General features: G+C 40.0%; 1 protein-coding gene across 6 annotated transcripts in view; it reads left to right on the top strand.

Annotated features, from left to right (window-relative positions):
• LOC109684484 (zinc finger protein 280B-like) overlaps positions 1–14,709 on the top strand; it is a 37,320-nt gene extending 22,611 nt beyond the window's left edge. For all 6 annotated transcript variants that reach the window (XM_020160875.2, XM_020160874.2, XM_074061157.1 and 3 more), the window contains one exon: positions 10,162–14,709. In XM_020160875.2, the coding sequence (XP_020016464.1) occupies positions 10,230–11,870 (1,641 nt within the window). In that variant the 5' untranslated portion in view covers positions 10,162–10,229 and the 3' untranslated portion in view covers positions 11,871–14,709. The remainder of the gene's footprint in view (positions 1–10,161) is intronic.
• The last annotated feature ends 1,426 nt before the right edge of the window (positions 14,710–16,135 follow it).

The following is a 16,135-nucleotide window of genomic DNA, read 5'->3' as shown; positions in this document are numbered from 1 at the left end:
TTCTCAGAAGTATTTGGTACATGTGAGTTTATACATGGACATGTATCCTTAATTTGACTCTCCAGGTTATACAGCTGTGCACAGGTGCATTGATAGTGCAATGCTGTCTCCATCTTTGAGCTTGCTGTGTGTCTGGGGCTTTGCTCACTACAGATTGAATTTTTTTCATTTGCAGTTCAGAAACGTCAGCTGGAATTGATCTAAAATTGCATATCTGATGCTAACTACCTGCATTGATGTCAAATCTTACAGATTGTGTGCACAATCCTTCATATTATTGCCCCTCTCTCTCCCTCCCCACTTGTACATCAATCACAAGTTCAGGGGACCCACCATTTCAAATTAAGGAGTTCCCACAGACACCATAGGTTTGGTAATTCCGAATTTGTAACAGAATTCTAATAAAGTACTATTCTTGAGAATAGCATCCTTTATTATAAAGGATACAGATGAGGACAAATCAGTTTAAGAGACACTGAGGTCTAGTTCTGGGAGTTTCCAGGCTTGCAGCTTCCCTATTCTCAGGCTACAAGGCTCTACCAGCACCTTGGTATAGAGGAAATTTACTCAAGAAATGGAAGTCCAGGACTGGTGGAGTGGCTCAAGTGGTAGAGCATCTGCCTATCAAACGTGAGGCCCTGAGTTCAAGCCCCAGTCCCATCAAAAAATTATAATAGTAAAAGAACTAAGAAATGGGAGCTCAAATATAATTGATGGTATTAAACTCAGTCTCCATCTGCCTCACCCCCATGAAGGTCAGGATATTGCTCTGATATATTGTGCTCAAAGCTACACTCTGGTATGGCCATCTTCCCTCCTTAAACTATCTAGGAATATATTATAAATCACCTCGTTAACATAAACTCAGGCATGATCACTGAGGAAATTCCAACATTGTAAACATTACCTACTTTTACATAAAGGTAATAGGACATGAGCCCTGGTCTGCATGGTTATAATGACCTGAAAGTTCACGAGGGTGGAATGAGGCCCCAAAGGGTTGACAGGGCCAAGTTCAGGTTACACTGTAAGCAGGACTACACCTTGGGTGTCTCACTCACTACTCAGAAGATGCTCGATGTTACAGAAAACCCATGTATCAGTTTGTACAGTGACAGAGCCAGGTGTTAAAATTAATCTCATTATCTGTGTCTCATTTTTGCACAGAGTGGGAGCCTTCCAGAAACCCATCACACATTAAAGATTCCATGTGAAAAACTCCAACTGCATGATTGTTGAGTTTTGACTTGGGAAGTGGGAAGTAGTCAACTGAAGTTTGTGTACTTGGCTATCGTGGTGTAAGACAGGGACACGGAGTCTGGTGTTCAAACCACCAAACATACTAAGTTTTCCTTAACAGAAGTTTTCACATGAAATGATGATGAATAGTCCTTCAGGCTCACTGGTGGGACACTTTACAAAATTGCTCACAATTAAAGTCAGTGTTGCATTCAAATGCTGCAGAATCTCCAATTCTCTACTGATGACTGGACACGTAGTCATAACCAAAGTCATATATTTCTCTTATGATATTAGAAAAGATCAAATGTTTAATGAAACAATAATACAACGTGCAGTAGTTGCTTTGTAGAGTGAAATAGATTTACTGTCAGATATAGCACAGTCATCCTTGTGTTTTTGCTGAAAATTTTAATGTTTCAATTTTAGAAAAGAAGTATTAGCATAAGTAGTTAAAATTTTAAATTTAGAGATTTCTTTATAAAGTAATGTTATAAATAGAAATGATCACCCATCTCAGTGTGGTCAGAACTTCTCCGCAAGCATTGTGGAACCTGGTCTTGAAGGAAGAGGGTCAGGGTAAGGCAGGAAGAGCAGAAGGATTCAAAGGTAGGAGGAGACTGTGGTCCTGGGTTAAACACCCTTTTGCAAGTGAAACATACTTGTCGTTGTGTACAATCTATAGGAGAGGTAAGGTAGGATGCTGGGGATGAAAAAACAGCCCATACCCAGAGAGACTTTGAATATAAAATATATTTTTAATCTTTATGTAGAAAGCGCCTTTGAGAGGATTTTTTAAGCATAAAATTGCCTCTATCAGCCACATGTATGTGAACTATGACACAGAATATCAGGAATAGGATAAAGTATAAAAAGTCATGGGGAAAACCATACACCAGGGTTCAGTGTGACACAGGGGAGCCGTGCACACGGAGCTGGCAGGGAGTGGCACAGACTGGAGGCTGTAGACAGTGTGGGGACATTCAGTGTTGACATCCTATGGAAGTGAGACACACTCAGCAGGCAGGAGTGGCTCCAGATGCCCAGTGTAGGTATGTTTGTGGTCGTGTCAGCCATATGAGGATATTCCTCTGTGACTGTTCCCTGTGTGTCCCCACTAGCACCTACAGTCCTTCTGAACAGAATTTATTATTTTAGTTTCTATACTTGTATATATACAGAGTCCAGAACACAGCCAGATAGAAAGGTCCAATTCAGTTTTGGTATCTAGAATGACCAGAGGAATTCACTGTAATAGTAATCCCTGCGAGAAGCATAGAACTAAGGAAAAAGAGCGTGATTTTTGTTTCTGGACATTTTGAATTGTGATTCTGAGTTAATTCAAGATAGAGAGTTGAACACAGGGTCAAGAAAACGGTTGTTTAGTAGAATGCAGTGGATCCCATTGGTCCATGAGGAGAAAGTAGAGGACTCATGAGCCTCGTGTACTGAGTTAAGGAACCACAGGAGCACGTGGATATTGGAGGAAACAGCACCGAGGACAGTCTCCAGGAGTTCTGTGACCATCATGTAACAAATTAAATTAAGAGTTACTGAATTACCAACAAATGTTAACTTCAGAGACAAAATCTACCCTATGATCTAAAAAATTGTGACAACTCACAATCCCACCAGTAATACTAGTGGGAATATATGAGAGAAAGGATTGAGAGATTTTTGCCTCATTGTCAACAGAAGACACACTTCTGCACTGAATGAAGGAAGGAAATAAATATAAGAGAATATGCATGCCACTCTGGACTTCATTCTTGTATACATGGCATGCAGCTGCATATCTTACATTTTCTATTGTGCTTCTTCCCTTTCATCAGACTAATTAAATGTCCAAGCAAGTACATTGGGACTGCCTCGTGATCCGTACACTGCTCAGTAAGGACTGTTCTCTAAAAGGAGCCCTAGCAAGAGGACTGGGCCTTGTGTTCACTGATGTGGACTCAGTAGCTGTGTTCTCTCTGACTTGGCAAAGTTCTCTGAGCAGAGACCATTGTCATGTGATGCTGGTGCTTCCTCCCAGGGTTCCCCCAATGGGAAAGCAAACCTCCATCCTCCTCAGTCTGCTGTGATCTGAGCTATTGCACCAGGACTCAGAGAAGGGCTGGGGTAGTAGTGATGAAAACACCTTTGCACAGACAGCCCCTCTTTTGCAAGGGTGGGAAAAGGGATCAGGAGGCCATGGCTTGGTGGTCTTTCCTCCTCCTGCTCTTCTCTCACCGCACAGACTTCAGCAGGTCTCCATTCCTAGTCCACATCAACCACTCAGGCTCAGACTCATGAGAAATTTTACTCTTTGTTTCCTATTTGTGAAGGTTTGAAGGTTCCCTCTTCCAGCTTGTGGTGACTCAGTACTTCTTCCCCTCTGCATCTTCTGGGACATCTGCTAGACTCACCTGGCCCTTAGCAGTGCCTTCGGTGTCGGTGACTATAATAGTCTGGTACTAGCAGAGGCCAGGGAGCTCTGATGGTTTTCTCCTCACCTAATACTCAAACTCACATAACACCAGGGCTTTGAGGTCCTCAGCCACTTCTCTGGATCCAAAGATGCCACAGTCAGTGCAGGGATTTTGTTCATCTTTGTGCTGAAGCCTGAGGAATAGGTTAATTACTGCTGTGCTACAGCTCATCAGCAGTGGAAGCAGCTTTATTTTACATAGTGATTCAGATAACAAGGTGTGAGATAAGAACCCCTGGATCCAGGAACATTGCTCTGAGCATAGTTTCACTGATAAATTTCTGTGGCAGCACTTTCAAGAGAAACTTTTACACTGCAAGATTAATCCATGAGTATGGGTGGAAAGAAATACCTAGTTTGTGCCTTTAACCTGTCTATCACAGTCGAGCATCTCAGAAAGCCACAGAGATAAAACAATAAATTCCAAGGCATATCTTCAGTGTCTGGAGTTGTTAGTCCAGAACAGATTCTGTCATCAGCAATTAGGAATACTGACCACTGCAGCCCAGTCATGCACATCCACTAAACAGCTGCCTCATCCTATTTCATAAAAGGTGAACCCCTTGTTATTAGTGACATTTCCATAGCTGACAGAGTGACCCTTAGTGTGCTCACAGGTACATTCTCTCTGAACTAGCCCACATGTCCAGTGGATACAGCCTTACCTTCTCTGGCTGATCCCCTCTTCATCTTCCATCTGCCCCTGCCTCCCTCGGGTGTCCTGATCTCTCTGGGGAGTGAAGTCTTCACCACATTCGTTTTCAGAGAAATGTGGGAACATTCTTGCTATATTCCATTCTTCAGGCTCCATCTCCAGGGAGGATGGTCACCAGGAACCAGAGCAGTATTGAAACCATCAAAATTGTATTTCTGTCCTTGTGCCTATTCCTGTATTTCTGGTCCATCTACTAAGCCATTATCTTTAATATGACAGTTAATCTGATTTCCTATAAAAAATTAGGTCTTCATCCAGCTTTTGAATGTTTGCATGTGGAAGCTGTTGAATTTTTTCCTTCCCCTTTTTTTTTCCATTTCTTCTTTTTCTTTTTCTGTAATTAATAGAGGAAGGTTGGCAGCCTCTCCCACGCAGGCCACTGTTTTCCTTTAGTCCAGTTCCTAAGAACTTCTAGGACAGAACCTCTACAATACTTGCCTCAGGTACCTGAAGTCACATACTTTAGATCTCTTCCAAAGTAAAAGTAAATAATTTTCTCCTGGTTACAGGTTGAGAGACATCTGTGGACCCCAGGACACAGTGGATTCTGCTTTTGGAGTGGATGTAATAGGAAGATGGGAGCCCTGTGGTCACTACTGACCTGAGATCTGAGGACCCCACAGCTCTGGGTCTTGTGCTTACATCCTGCATCTTCAGGGAAGAAAAGGGATAGGTGTCTCCCATTCCACTGGGCCTGTTTTCCTGATTAAGTGCAATAAGAGCACAGAACCAATTGTATCCAAAATCTTTCTCTCTGCTTAAAGCAAACCCTGCTCCAATGGTAGGGACCTTCAATACAAGGAACCTTCTTTCTATTCAGGCTTCAGAGTTCTGGAGGGCCTAACAGAGAACCATACTCAGTGATGATTTCCAAGCTAAGAGCCAGCTCTCAGGGTGTGAGGCTTTCTTTCTCTCTCTTTCTCCCTTTCTCACCTCCTCTCTCTTGTATATACATTTGTATTTACTGGACTATTAATTTCTAGCTTCTCTGATGCTGCATGAGTTAAGGTTCAGTCTGTTGACCACAGCTTAAGAGTCTCCAGATACAGAGTCTCCAACCACAGAAAACAACAGTTACATTGAGAGTAACTGTGTACTACCATCAGAACTGCTCAGAAAAGGCCTGAACATCTGCTCAGCTGGTATAAGCTTGAAAGCCAGGAATCTCCCTGCTCCAGTCTGGAGCTTGGCCTCCCTGGACATCTCTGGGCTCCATTCATAACCTGAAACTGATGCCTCCGCTGTGCATCCTGCAACTCTCGAACTATTATTTATTTCACTGAAACTGTTGCTGAATCTAAGATTACTGCTGCTTGGCATGATACTGAAAAACCAGAAGACAGAAATTAGTAGGAGGAACCAGATTTATTCAGTCCTGAGGAACATAGAGGAGAATTTTCAGTCTCAAATCTCCGCCTTTCAGGGGATTGAGGTGTGAAGGGTTTTTATGGAACACAACAGATTACAATGAAACAAAGTGTGAGAAATCCTTATTCTGGGTCTTTCTTTCCAGAACACAATCTCTCTCCCTTTCTTCAAAAATTGACCAGGACCTGAAACCTTGACATCTTGAGTCAGCACCTGCATTTTCTTTTCAGACAAATGTTACTTTTTTTGCAAGTCAATTCATGTGAGTAGAGGAGAGGGTGAGATGTTACAGATGCTGCTCTGTGGAATTTAGAATACCATATGAAAAAGATAGTCTTTAAAAGATTAGGAGAAGGATTAAGGCGGGAAGGCAAAAGTGATGGTTTCCACCCTCTCTGTTACAGAACTGACGAGGTTCCAGTTCAATTCTAGGTCTGTACCTTTGCAGGTTAATTTCAGGAGGAAGTCGGTTCTCTTACTGTCCAGCTGTAAAGAGCTCTGTCAGAGGTCTGCTCTTGGTCTTTGATGTCTCTGGTTAACAGGATGTTGGTGGTGTTGAAGTTCACAGGAGGAAGATCTCATAGGAGTCAATACTTAGAGTTCTGGAGTCAGATTGTTCATGAGCCATGACATTGGGTGGTATCCATTACTACCAGTGAAAATGACCCTCCAGATATAAAAGTGTCCTTATAACACTGACCAACTTACATGCTTCTCAGCCTACTTTATTATGAACACTTACTAATGCTCTGAGAATAATCCATTCTAGAATTAAACCCCTCAGTACAAAGATAGAAATCATCTACGTCAGCCTGTCTTTGGAGAAAAGAAAGTACTTTGAAGAAGTGCTCTTGACTTTTTGAAAAATTAGAGTTTATGGTTGGCGTAAAGAGTACAGGCTGTAAATATGCTCAAGGTCATGCTTCTCCATTTGCTTCTCAGGACACCAAAGCTTTTGTAATCTGCTCCTAGGAGACTCTTTAGACAGTGAGGAGAGAGACACAAAGGTTCAGCTAAAGTCCTGAAAGATCAGAAGCAGAGGATCTAGTTCTCTTATACTAGAAGAACTGTCTTCAGGTTCAAGTACCTTAGCAGTAGGATGGAAAGCATAGCTCAGTTGCTTCTGACCCAGGAAAGAACTGCCACCAGAGCAGACAACAGGATGTGCATTGGCTAAGTCTTGGGAGAAGGAGAAGCTATAAGTTTAGTGGAAACTGTGAGGCTGGGGTTGGGGGCGGGGCTGAGGACCCAGAACGCAGAAGCCTTCATTGGACATTCAGACTTTTTTTTTTTTTGCTTGTGTGTGTGTGTGTGTGTGTGTGTGTGTGTGTGTGTGTGTGTGTGTGTTTAATCTGGTTAAGGTAACTTTGTACTCTCTCATTTTCTATTTAGTTCTGCTTCTCTTTCCTTCATTTTCTCTAGTCATTATATGTGAATCACAACACCCACCTTTCGGTATTCAATCTTAAACCATATCTTCTCCTTCCCTTTCCAATCTCCCTTCCCCATCTGTACTTTCCTTCTGTCTACAATTACAACTGCTCTCTCACTCATATTTTCCTCTATTTCTAGCTCCCCCTCCATAAACTTTTTTTTTCATTTTTCTTTTATTATTCATATGTGCATACAAGGCTTGGTTCATTTCTCCCCCCTGCCCCCACCCCCTCCCTTACCACCCACTCCACCCCCTCCCTCTCCCCCCCCCAATACCCAGCAGAAACTATTTTGCCCTTATTTCTAATTTTGTTGTAGAGAGAGTATAAGCAATAATAGGAAGGAACAAGGGTTTTTGCTGGTTGAGATAAGGATAGCTGTACAGGGCATTGACTCACATTGATTTCCTGTGCATGGGTGTTACCTTCGAGGTTAATTCTTTTTGATCTAACCTTTTCTCTAGTACCTGTTCCCCTTTTCCTATTGGCCTCAGTTGCTTTAAGGTATCTGCTTTAGTTTCTCTGCGTTAAGGGCAACAAATGCTAGCTAGTTTTTTAGGTGTCTTACCTATCCTCACCCCTCCCTTGTGTGCTCTCGCTTTTATCATGTGCTCATAGTCCAATCCCCTTGTTGTGTTTGCCCATGATCTAATGTCCACATATGAGGGAGAACAAACGATTTTTGGTCTTTTGGGCCAGGCTAACCTCACTCAGAATGATGTTCTCCAATTCCATCCATTTACCAGCGAATGATAACATTTTGTTCTTCATGGCTGCATAAAATTCCATTGTGTATAGATACCACATTTTCTTCCCATCCATAAACTTTTGTTACCTGTAGTTTAGCAGGTAATTTAGATGCCAGATTGTCTTTATGTATTTAATTTTCTTCATTTCTCTTTCTTCTTTCTTCCCCAACACATTAACTAGATCTGTCTCACTCACTCCACTTCCATACTAGGAAGCTAGGCAGCCACCCCTTCCTGATTTGTGAAGTCCTTCAGTTTGTATTATTCATTAGTGATATCCTGTCTCCTTTCCCACTACCACACTTACTAACTAAGTTCTTCCTACATGACAAAGATTCTTCTTTGCGCCTATATTCCTCTAAATATACTGGAACAGAAGTGGTGATAGGACTTCATTAGGATTTGCTGTTATCTCAAGGTGGTGATTTATTACCTGTGATAGCTTTTGCAGCCAACCTTCCTCTCCCTGTGTGGAGTAGGGGGTTGAATCCAGTGTCAAGCATTGAAATAAAGTGTTTTATTAATGAGCCACACATCTAATGACAAGAAAATAGGTCACAACCCGGCTGTCATTTGGTCTTAAGTAGTCTCTGGGAGATCCCCAACTAACACAGGAGATTGAAGCTTTCAGCCGAAAAAGTAGGCCCCAGATGTGTAAACACAATGTAGGAATACAAGTTACTTGAAATAAACAAGGCAACATGACTCCTTCAAAAACCAAAAGACTTAAGTGATTGTAAGGAAGAAGAAATTTTAAACAATGAATTCAAAAAAGCAATGACAAGAATAAGCAATGAAATTGAAGAGGAGATGTGTAAGTAGCTGAATGCTTTCAAAGAGGATACAAATTAACTGAATTTAAAAAAAAATAGCTGAATGAAATAAAGACAGTGCAAGATAGGAAAGATATATTCAATAAATATAGAAATCTTGAAGAAAATAAAATTGAAATCTTGGAAATGAAAGCTTAATAAGTGAAATAAAAACTCGAAAGTCTAGCTTATAGAACAGAACAAGTTGAAAATAAAAATATCAGGGACTGAAAATAAGAGGAATTAGATCAATCAGTCAAAGACAAAAAAATACTATGCACAGGTGGAGGACATAACAATATGTACTAAAAGCTATCAAATAATGGGGGTAAGGGAGAGTGACAGGATTGAACTGACCAAAATAAAGCATATTTGCAGCTGGGATGCATGGAGAAACCCCTGTGAACATTGACTTTGGAATTGATAATGAAAGTAAGACTGTAAAATAGGTACACCATATGTGGAGGTACTGGTGGGAATTGGGGGTAAATGGAAGTGATGAAGACAAAGGAATAGGGTTGATGGGCTTCATATACATAAAAGAAATTGAATGATGAGACTCCTTGTAATTGCTTTCAGTGGGACAGGAAGGGAGTGGCAGGGAGGGAGATGAAGGGGGTGATCTAACTAATGTACAATATAAGGCTACTCAGAAATGTCACAACAAATTCCCCCCAGTCCCTGTATGATGACTATATGCTAAAAAAAATGAAAAAAATAAGTCCCAAGTTGAGATTATAAGAAAGTTAATTCCTAATTTGTATGACTGGCATATACCAAGCACTTGACATTATTGGCTATGTGTAGATACTCTTACTCTATAAATTTGATGTCTCTCCTCCATATTAATGGATCAGTTGAGATACATGCATTTAATATGTTTTTCCTCTAATTCTGTGAAACAAACTGCCATGGAACAGTTGATGCTTTATAAAAAGTGGTTATTACCGTAAGTCTAAGAAATAAGAATTTTGCCTCAAGATACCAAGATACACTTAAAAGCAAGGAACTCACTAAAGAAGATACAGCTGGCATGTGGTGGACTGAGAATTCCAGCTCTAAAGCCCATGTTTTAAACACTGCACAATGGTGCCTTTGCAAAAATACTTATCCTTTCCATATGCTTTCCCCTGGAAATTAATTGCAGGAGGATATTTTTGCAAATGGAAGAGATCATAGTCAGTTTAGGACAAAGCTGTGAAAAAGATTCTGGAGTCCCAGAGCCTGTATCTTACAGGTTTTAAGCTGCCATTGAGTTTCAGTGCCATTGCCTGTACAATAAGGATGTTTATTACTACCTCAGAGTTTTGGAGGAGAATTAAATGTGCTAATGCATTTTTCTCTACTTACTGATATGTAGTATGTTTGTACTTAGGTGGCAGTTTATGTAAATGAAGCACTGGAACTTGTGACCACACCCTTCAAGAATGAAAAAAGTAAAAAATGGAACAACCATGTTTGTTATGTGAGGAAGAACAAAATCCAGAACCAGAGAAGAGATTAAAAGAAACCAAAGAAATAGATGATGAAGATGCTGAACTGATTTTTGTTGGGGTGGAACGTGTAAATGAAGATGCTGAGCTGATCTTTGTCGGGGTAACTTCAAATTCAAAACCAGTGGTTTCAAACATTTTGAACAGAGTCACCCCAGGTTCATGTTCAAGGAGAAAAAAGTATGGCCGCCTTAGGAAAAAAAATGCTCACAGAGTGCAGCCTACAAGTCCTATGGCCTCCACATCAGAAACAGTGATTGTCTTGCCAGCATCTCCATCTGAATCAAGATCAACAGATAGTCCTATTATTATTGAGCCTTTGTCTATACCTGATTATAAAGATAATTCACCACAAGTCGTGCCTGCTAGATCTTCAGAGTTATGTTCTCCTGTGGTTACATTCACAAGTTCATTGCATCATCCAGTAAGTGCAGGACTTTCAGTAGGAGACGTGAATGAAAGTCCTTGTACAGCAAAGCGACGTTCCACTTCTGAAGTAAATAGCATAAATCCCCAAAGACCTAAACTCAGTGATGGAATCATAGAGGGATGTTCTTCAACTTTGTCCCCTTTGGGCATTTTTCATACAGTGAGTCCTCAGCAAAGTACACCCTCCAGTGATGTTCCTGCCTCATTGAGCCATGTTCAGAATGAAGTACTTTCTCCAACAGCTTTTCCAAAGGACAGTGCCCATCTCAAGCCCACAGATTTAAATCCTGATAGGGAAAATGGATTGACAAAAATAGACTTTTCAAGTCCAGCAAGTCCGAACAAGAATGCTGATCCCAAAAAAGAAAATCTAATTATGTTATTGAGTGACTTTTACTATGGACATTATAAAGGAGATGGGCATCCAAAACAAAAGACTTATGCAACCTTTAAATGCCTGTGCTGCTTGAAATTTCTAAAAAATGTTAAGTTTATGAATCACGTAAAGCGTTACTTGGAACTCGAGAAGCAGAGGAGTGACAGCTGGGAAAACCCCACCACTTGCCAGCACTGCCACCGCCAGTTTCCCACTCCCTTCCAGCTAGAACTTCATGTTGACAGTGTGCACACTACCCAGGAGCCCTCTTCTATCTGTAAAATCTGTGAGTTGTCATTTGAAACAGATCAGGTTCTCTTACAACACATGAAGGACAATCATAAGCCTGGGGAGATGCCCTATGTGTGCCAGGTTTGCAATTATAGGTCATCGGCCTTTGCCGATGTGGAAGCACATTTCACAAAGTGCCATGTGAACACTAAAAATCTGCTTTGTCCATTTTGTCTCAAAATATTCAAAGCTGGAACACCATACATGTGTCATTATAGGGGACACTGGGAAAGGAGTGTTCACCAGTGTTCTAAATGTCGGCTTCAGTTCTTAACTTTCAAGGAGAAAATGGAACATAAGACCCAGTGTCATCAAATGTTTAAGAAGCCTAAGCAACTAGAAGGATTGCCTCCCGAGACAAAAGTCATTATTCAAGTGTCACTGGGACCTGTTCAGCCTGAGTCAGCAAACATAGCATCCATTACTGTGAGCACAACTGACTGTGAACTATCTTCCCCCAAGTCTAAAAGTAGAATTTCAAAAAAGCTGCATTAATTCTAGTTTTGACCAACCAAAAGCAAATACTTCAATTGAAATAACTTCTGTAGAAACAAAAACGCAAACAATACATCAGTCAGTAGCATCAAAAACAGTGAAACTAATGAATTTTTTTTAAGTTCATGATAATGCAGTATTTTTCCCCCAGTGCTGGGGAACATCGTAGGCAAGTCCTCTACCACTGAGTCACGTTCCCAGCTTCTGCAGTGTTGTTTGATTGAATTTTGAGGTATTTAAGATATATTACCTAGTTTTCATGTTAACTAGCTCAACACATGAAAAGTGTTTGTGTGTATGTTTGAATTAGAGAAAGGAAAACAAAAGTGGAAATCTATTTATTATTTTGGTATTTCATGTTATTCATAAGCTTGGAAGTTCTACATAATGAATTTGTACAGCTTTTGAAGTATTTAATTTTATTTTCCACATATTACAGATTTCATTATTAACACTAATCAGACTGGAGTGACTTTGTTATTTCCTGGCCAGTTTGCTCACGAACTCACAGAAGTGCTTCTTTGCTGGCATAAAATCACCTGGTTCTGAAAGCCTAGATATGGTATGAATGGATATCAGAAAGGCACTGGTTAGTCAAGGGAGAGCAGTGGCTCCTTGTCCCAATGAGAGATAGGCACACGTTCACGCTAATATTGGAGCCAAGGCAGAAGAAACACTGCTCCATAGTGCCTTTACCTAAGGGAAGAACATCAAAGAAGCAAAACCATTCTTGTAAAATGCCGGAGTTTGTGAAGATCCTCTGCAGACATCAGACTGCTGCTATAGCTTTAGCTTCATATGAAGAAGCAACAGTAATTAACAGAATGGGAACTGGTGCCAATGGACTTCCTCTTGAATGATCTAATGAGAAAACGGATTTACTCCCCCCCCTTTCACTAGCCATTAGTGGAGAATGAACAGGCCATCTCACTCTCAACCGCAGCAGTGACAAAGCTGTGTTACTGTAGAGAAAGAAGCACTGGCATCTATAGTCTAAACTATACTGGACTCACATTTTAACTGAGAATGGCCGAACAAATAGTATCTCCAGTTCATGGCCTGTGCTAAATTTAGTTCTGCTGCTGTTAATCTGGAATGGGGGCTTGTCCAAGAACAGTGGTTAAAGTGGACAAAAATAGCCCAGGGCAGCTGATTAAAATTAAACCCAGTATAGGACCTGTCCTTGTATTTTTTGGTAAATGTGTATCTAAAGGTAATTGAACACTGTGAAGCTTGAAATTTTGTGTATTGCTTTGGATGTGAGTGTATAAATTAATAGTTTTTTCTTTGTTATATGTATTATTTCCCAGTTGATCGCACTATCACTGTTTGGGTCTTACTTAAAGGGCACCAGTGTGCAAGGAATGTCCTGTTGTTAACTCTAAGACTTACTAAGTACTAAGGTTTAGAGTTATCCTTCATTGGATATATTGTGCTATTTGATATATCACTATACTGTAGAGGGACCTTCTTTCCTTGCCCTTCCCAAGCATCAAATATAGTTTCTGAATATTGGTTCCTAAACATCAGCAGCTTCTACTGCTTCTGTGAGTTCCCAGGGTTGTCTTTCTGGGTCTGGTGCCATCTGTTGTTCCTCCATCCTCAAGAGAGCACCATCGCTCTGTTCCAGTCAAGGAATCTAGCACACTGGTTGTAAACATCTCTACTTTTCTCATTCCTTCCCTTAAAGGTACCTTATCTCATCATGAGTGGTGGAGTATACCTGTCATCCCAGCCCTTGGGAATCTGAGGCAGGAGAATCATGAGTTCCAGGCTACCCTGGGCTACTTCAATCTAGTTAAATTTTCTGTTTTCACAGAGAGCTGGAAAGAGATAATCATCAGACCGTGGCATCCTCATTAGAGTTGAGGAAGGAAGGGTTACAGAGAAGTGGTTGTGAGTAGATTCTGTTGTATTTGTTTACTTCATGCTTGACTGATTCATTTGCACATTGGAGATTTTACTAGGCCTTTTCAGTTATTTTACTTAGGCCAAGGGACATTGCTAAAATTTGATCCCAAACCCTTTCTTCAGGTGTAGAAAGTGTATGCATTTATCCAGTGTGTTCTGGTGGAAACTTGTACTGTGTGTAACTAAATCTACAGAGTATTATTGTATACTCTGTTTCTACTGAAAAATAAGAACTATTTTAGTTCTATGTTTGAGGGATTGCTTAGTGTTAAGTGATATTTCATTAGCGCTTGCTCCTAAGGAGTACAAATTGTCATTTATTGCTAATTATAAGCTCCAGTGGTCTGGCCCCTGGCTACCTCCTGCTTTCTTTGTCTGCCTTGCTTTACTACCTTATTCTCTGCTGATGCACTGTTTTGACATACTGGCCTTGTTATTTCTGAAGTAAGTCACATCTCTTCTGATTCAAAGGCTGCACTTGCTTTTCCCTTTCTTGGAATGTTCTTTCCCCAGGTCTGCATGACTTGTTCCTCACCTTTGATTCATTGAGTTTCACCAAGGTTCTTAGAGTAAGTAAGTAGAAATCTCTGCTGTTTAAAGCCTTACTTATTCCTTCTCTCTAAAGGCAATTTGCTTCCACTCCAGTTCAGCTGTTTTCTATATAGTCACTAAAAAGCTGAGAAGAAATCATTGTCAAGGGCTTTGCTTCTGTCTTAGAATTGAGCTATCTTGAGTCAATTTCTGTGCCTACAACCAAAAGAAAATTAATATTGTAAGTTGAGTCTTTCAGAAGTTTTCCGTTTTTGTATTTATAGCGCTATATTTTTTAAAGCAATGTCACTTTGTTTTGTTTACAAATATATTGGATATCTGTCCAGATTACTATTTTATTAACCTTTGTGAATTTTGTCTATTTTGCTGCTTGTTCTTCCAGATGAAATTTATTTTATTAATGTTGTGAACAATGCTAAGTAAAATAACAATTATAGTAATAAAATGTTTTGTGAAAAACTTTTTTTGCTCTGTTTTCTTTCTACCAATAATATGATATATTTTTAGTTCTATTTAATTTTTATTTAGTACCTACTGCTGGTTGTATTTATTTTTAGTCTTATTTCATTGGCCAGAACGTCTACTCAATGATATATGTGGTGGACCTCTTGTTCTTGGTTTAATAGAAAATGATTTACTATTAAAGATAATGAGTATATTGCTTAAGGAATTACTATTTCCATTTTTAGGATTCTTAAAGAGTTGTTTTATTTTATTGGATCGCTTACAACATATATTGAGACAATTACTTACTTTTTCTTCACTGACTCAAGGTTTTGCTTGGCTGCATTCACAACTTTCTTATTAGAAACCAACCTTTCTTAGGCCAGTCATGGTGAAGCATGACTGTAATCCTACCACTCGGGACTGAGGCAGGAGGAATACAAGTTTGGTGCTAGTCTGAGCTATACCACAAGACTCTGTGTCACAAAATAAACAAAAAAGGGCAGCTGGAGACATGGCTCAAGCGGTAGAGCAGTTGCCCTAACATGCACAAGATCCTGGATTCAATCCCCAGTACTGCAAGACAAAATAAACCTTCCTTTCTTTAAGCGAAAGCAGTGCACTTGGGTAGAATATTATCTTCATTACTTAGAATCCTATTTCCTTTCATTTTATAAAAGATACTTCCCTTCCTCAGATTTATCATCGTTTTATCAATGTTTCTGATTTACCTTTTTTTTTCCTTGCAGTACTGAGGCTTGAACTCAGGGCCTATATCTTGAGTCACTCCACCAGCCCTTTTTTGTGAAGGGTTTTTTCAAGAGAGGGTCTCACAAACTATTTGCTGGCTTCAAACTGCGGTCCTCCTGATCTCTGCCTCCTGAATAGCTAGGATTACAGGTGTGAGCCACTGTCAGGTACCTGGCTCTGATTTACCTTTTCTAAGAAGCAGACTTTTGATTTTCATTAAAATAGTTCATTAATTATATTCCTCATTCAGAAAATGAACTTGGTACACATAAGTTGTTTTTAAATATTGCAACAATGATTTCTTGAAGGTAATTTGATGAGTAAAATTAATAATACAAAAAGCAGAAAAGATTACCAAAAATAAGGCATAGTTTTTAACAGCTTCAGGAAAGTGTTGATTAATACAATCGCTTTCAAATTTGACATGTATGGCATATAGTTTTAGCTCTTCAGTGCTCTCTACCAATAAAACACAATAGTAAAGAATTTGCTTCTGCAGTCTTGGAGAACATCTCTTAGTGTTGTGTTGGTGCTTCTCGGATGAAGCACACTAATCAGGACAGTCACATACTTATGTACACCCTAAATTCCAGATATAAACACTGCAA

The sequence above is a fragment of the Castor canadensis genome, chromosome 18 (assembly GCF_047511655.1).
Source record: "Castor canadensis chromosome 18, mCasCan1.hap1v2, whole genome shotgun sequence".
NCBI lineage: Eukaryota > Metazoa > Chordata > Mammalia > Rodentia > Castoridae > Castor > Castor canadensis.
This window is presented reverse-complemented; position numbering and strand designations above follow the sequence as displayed.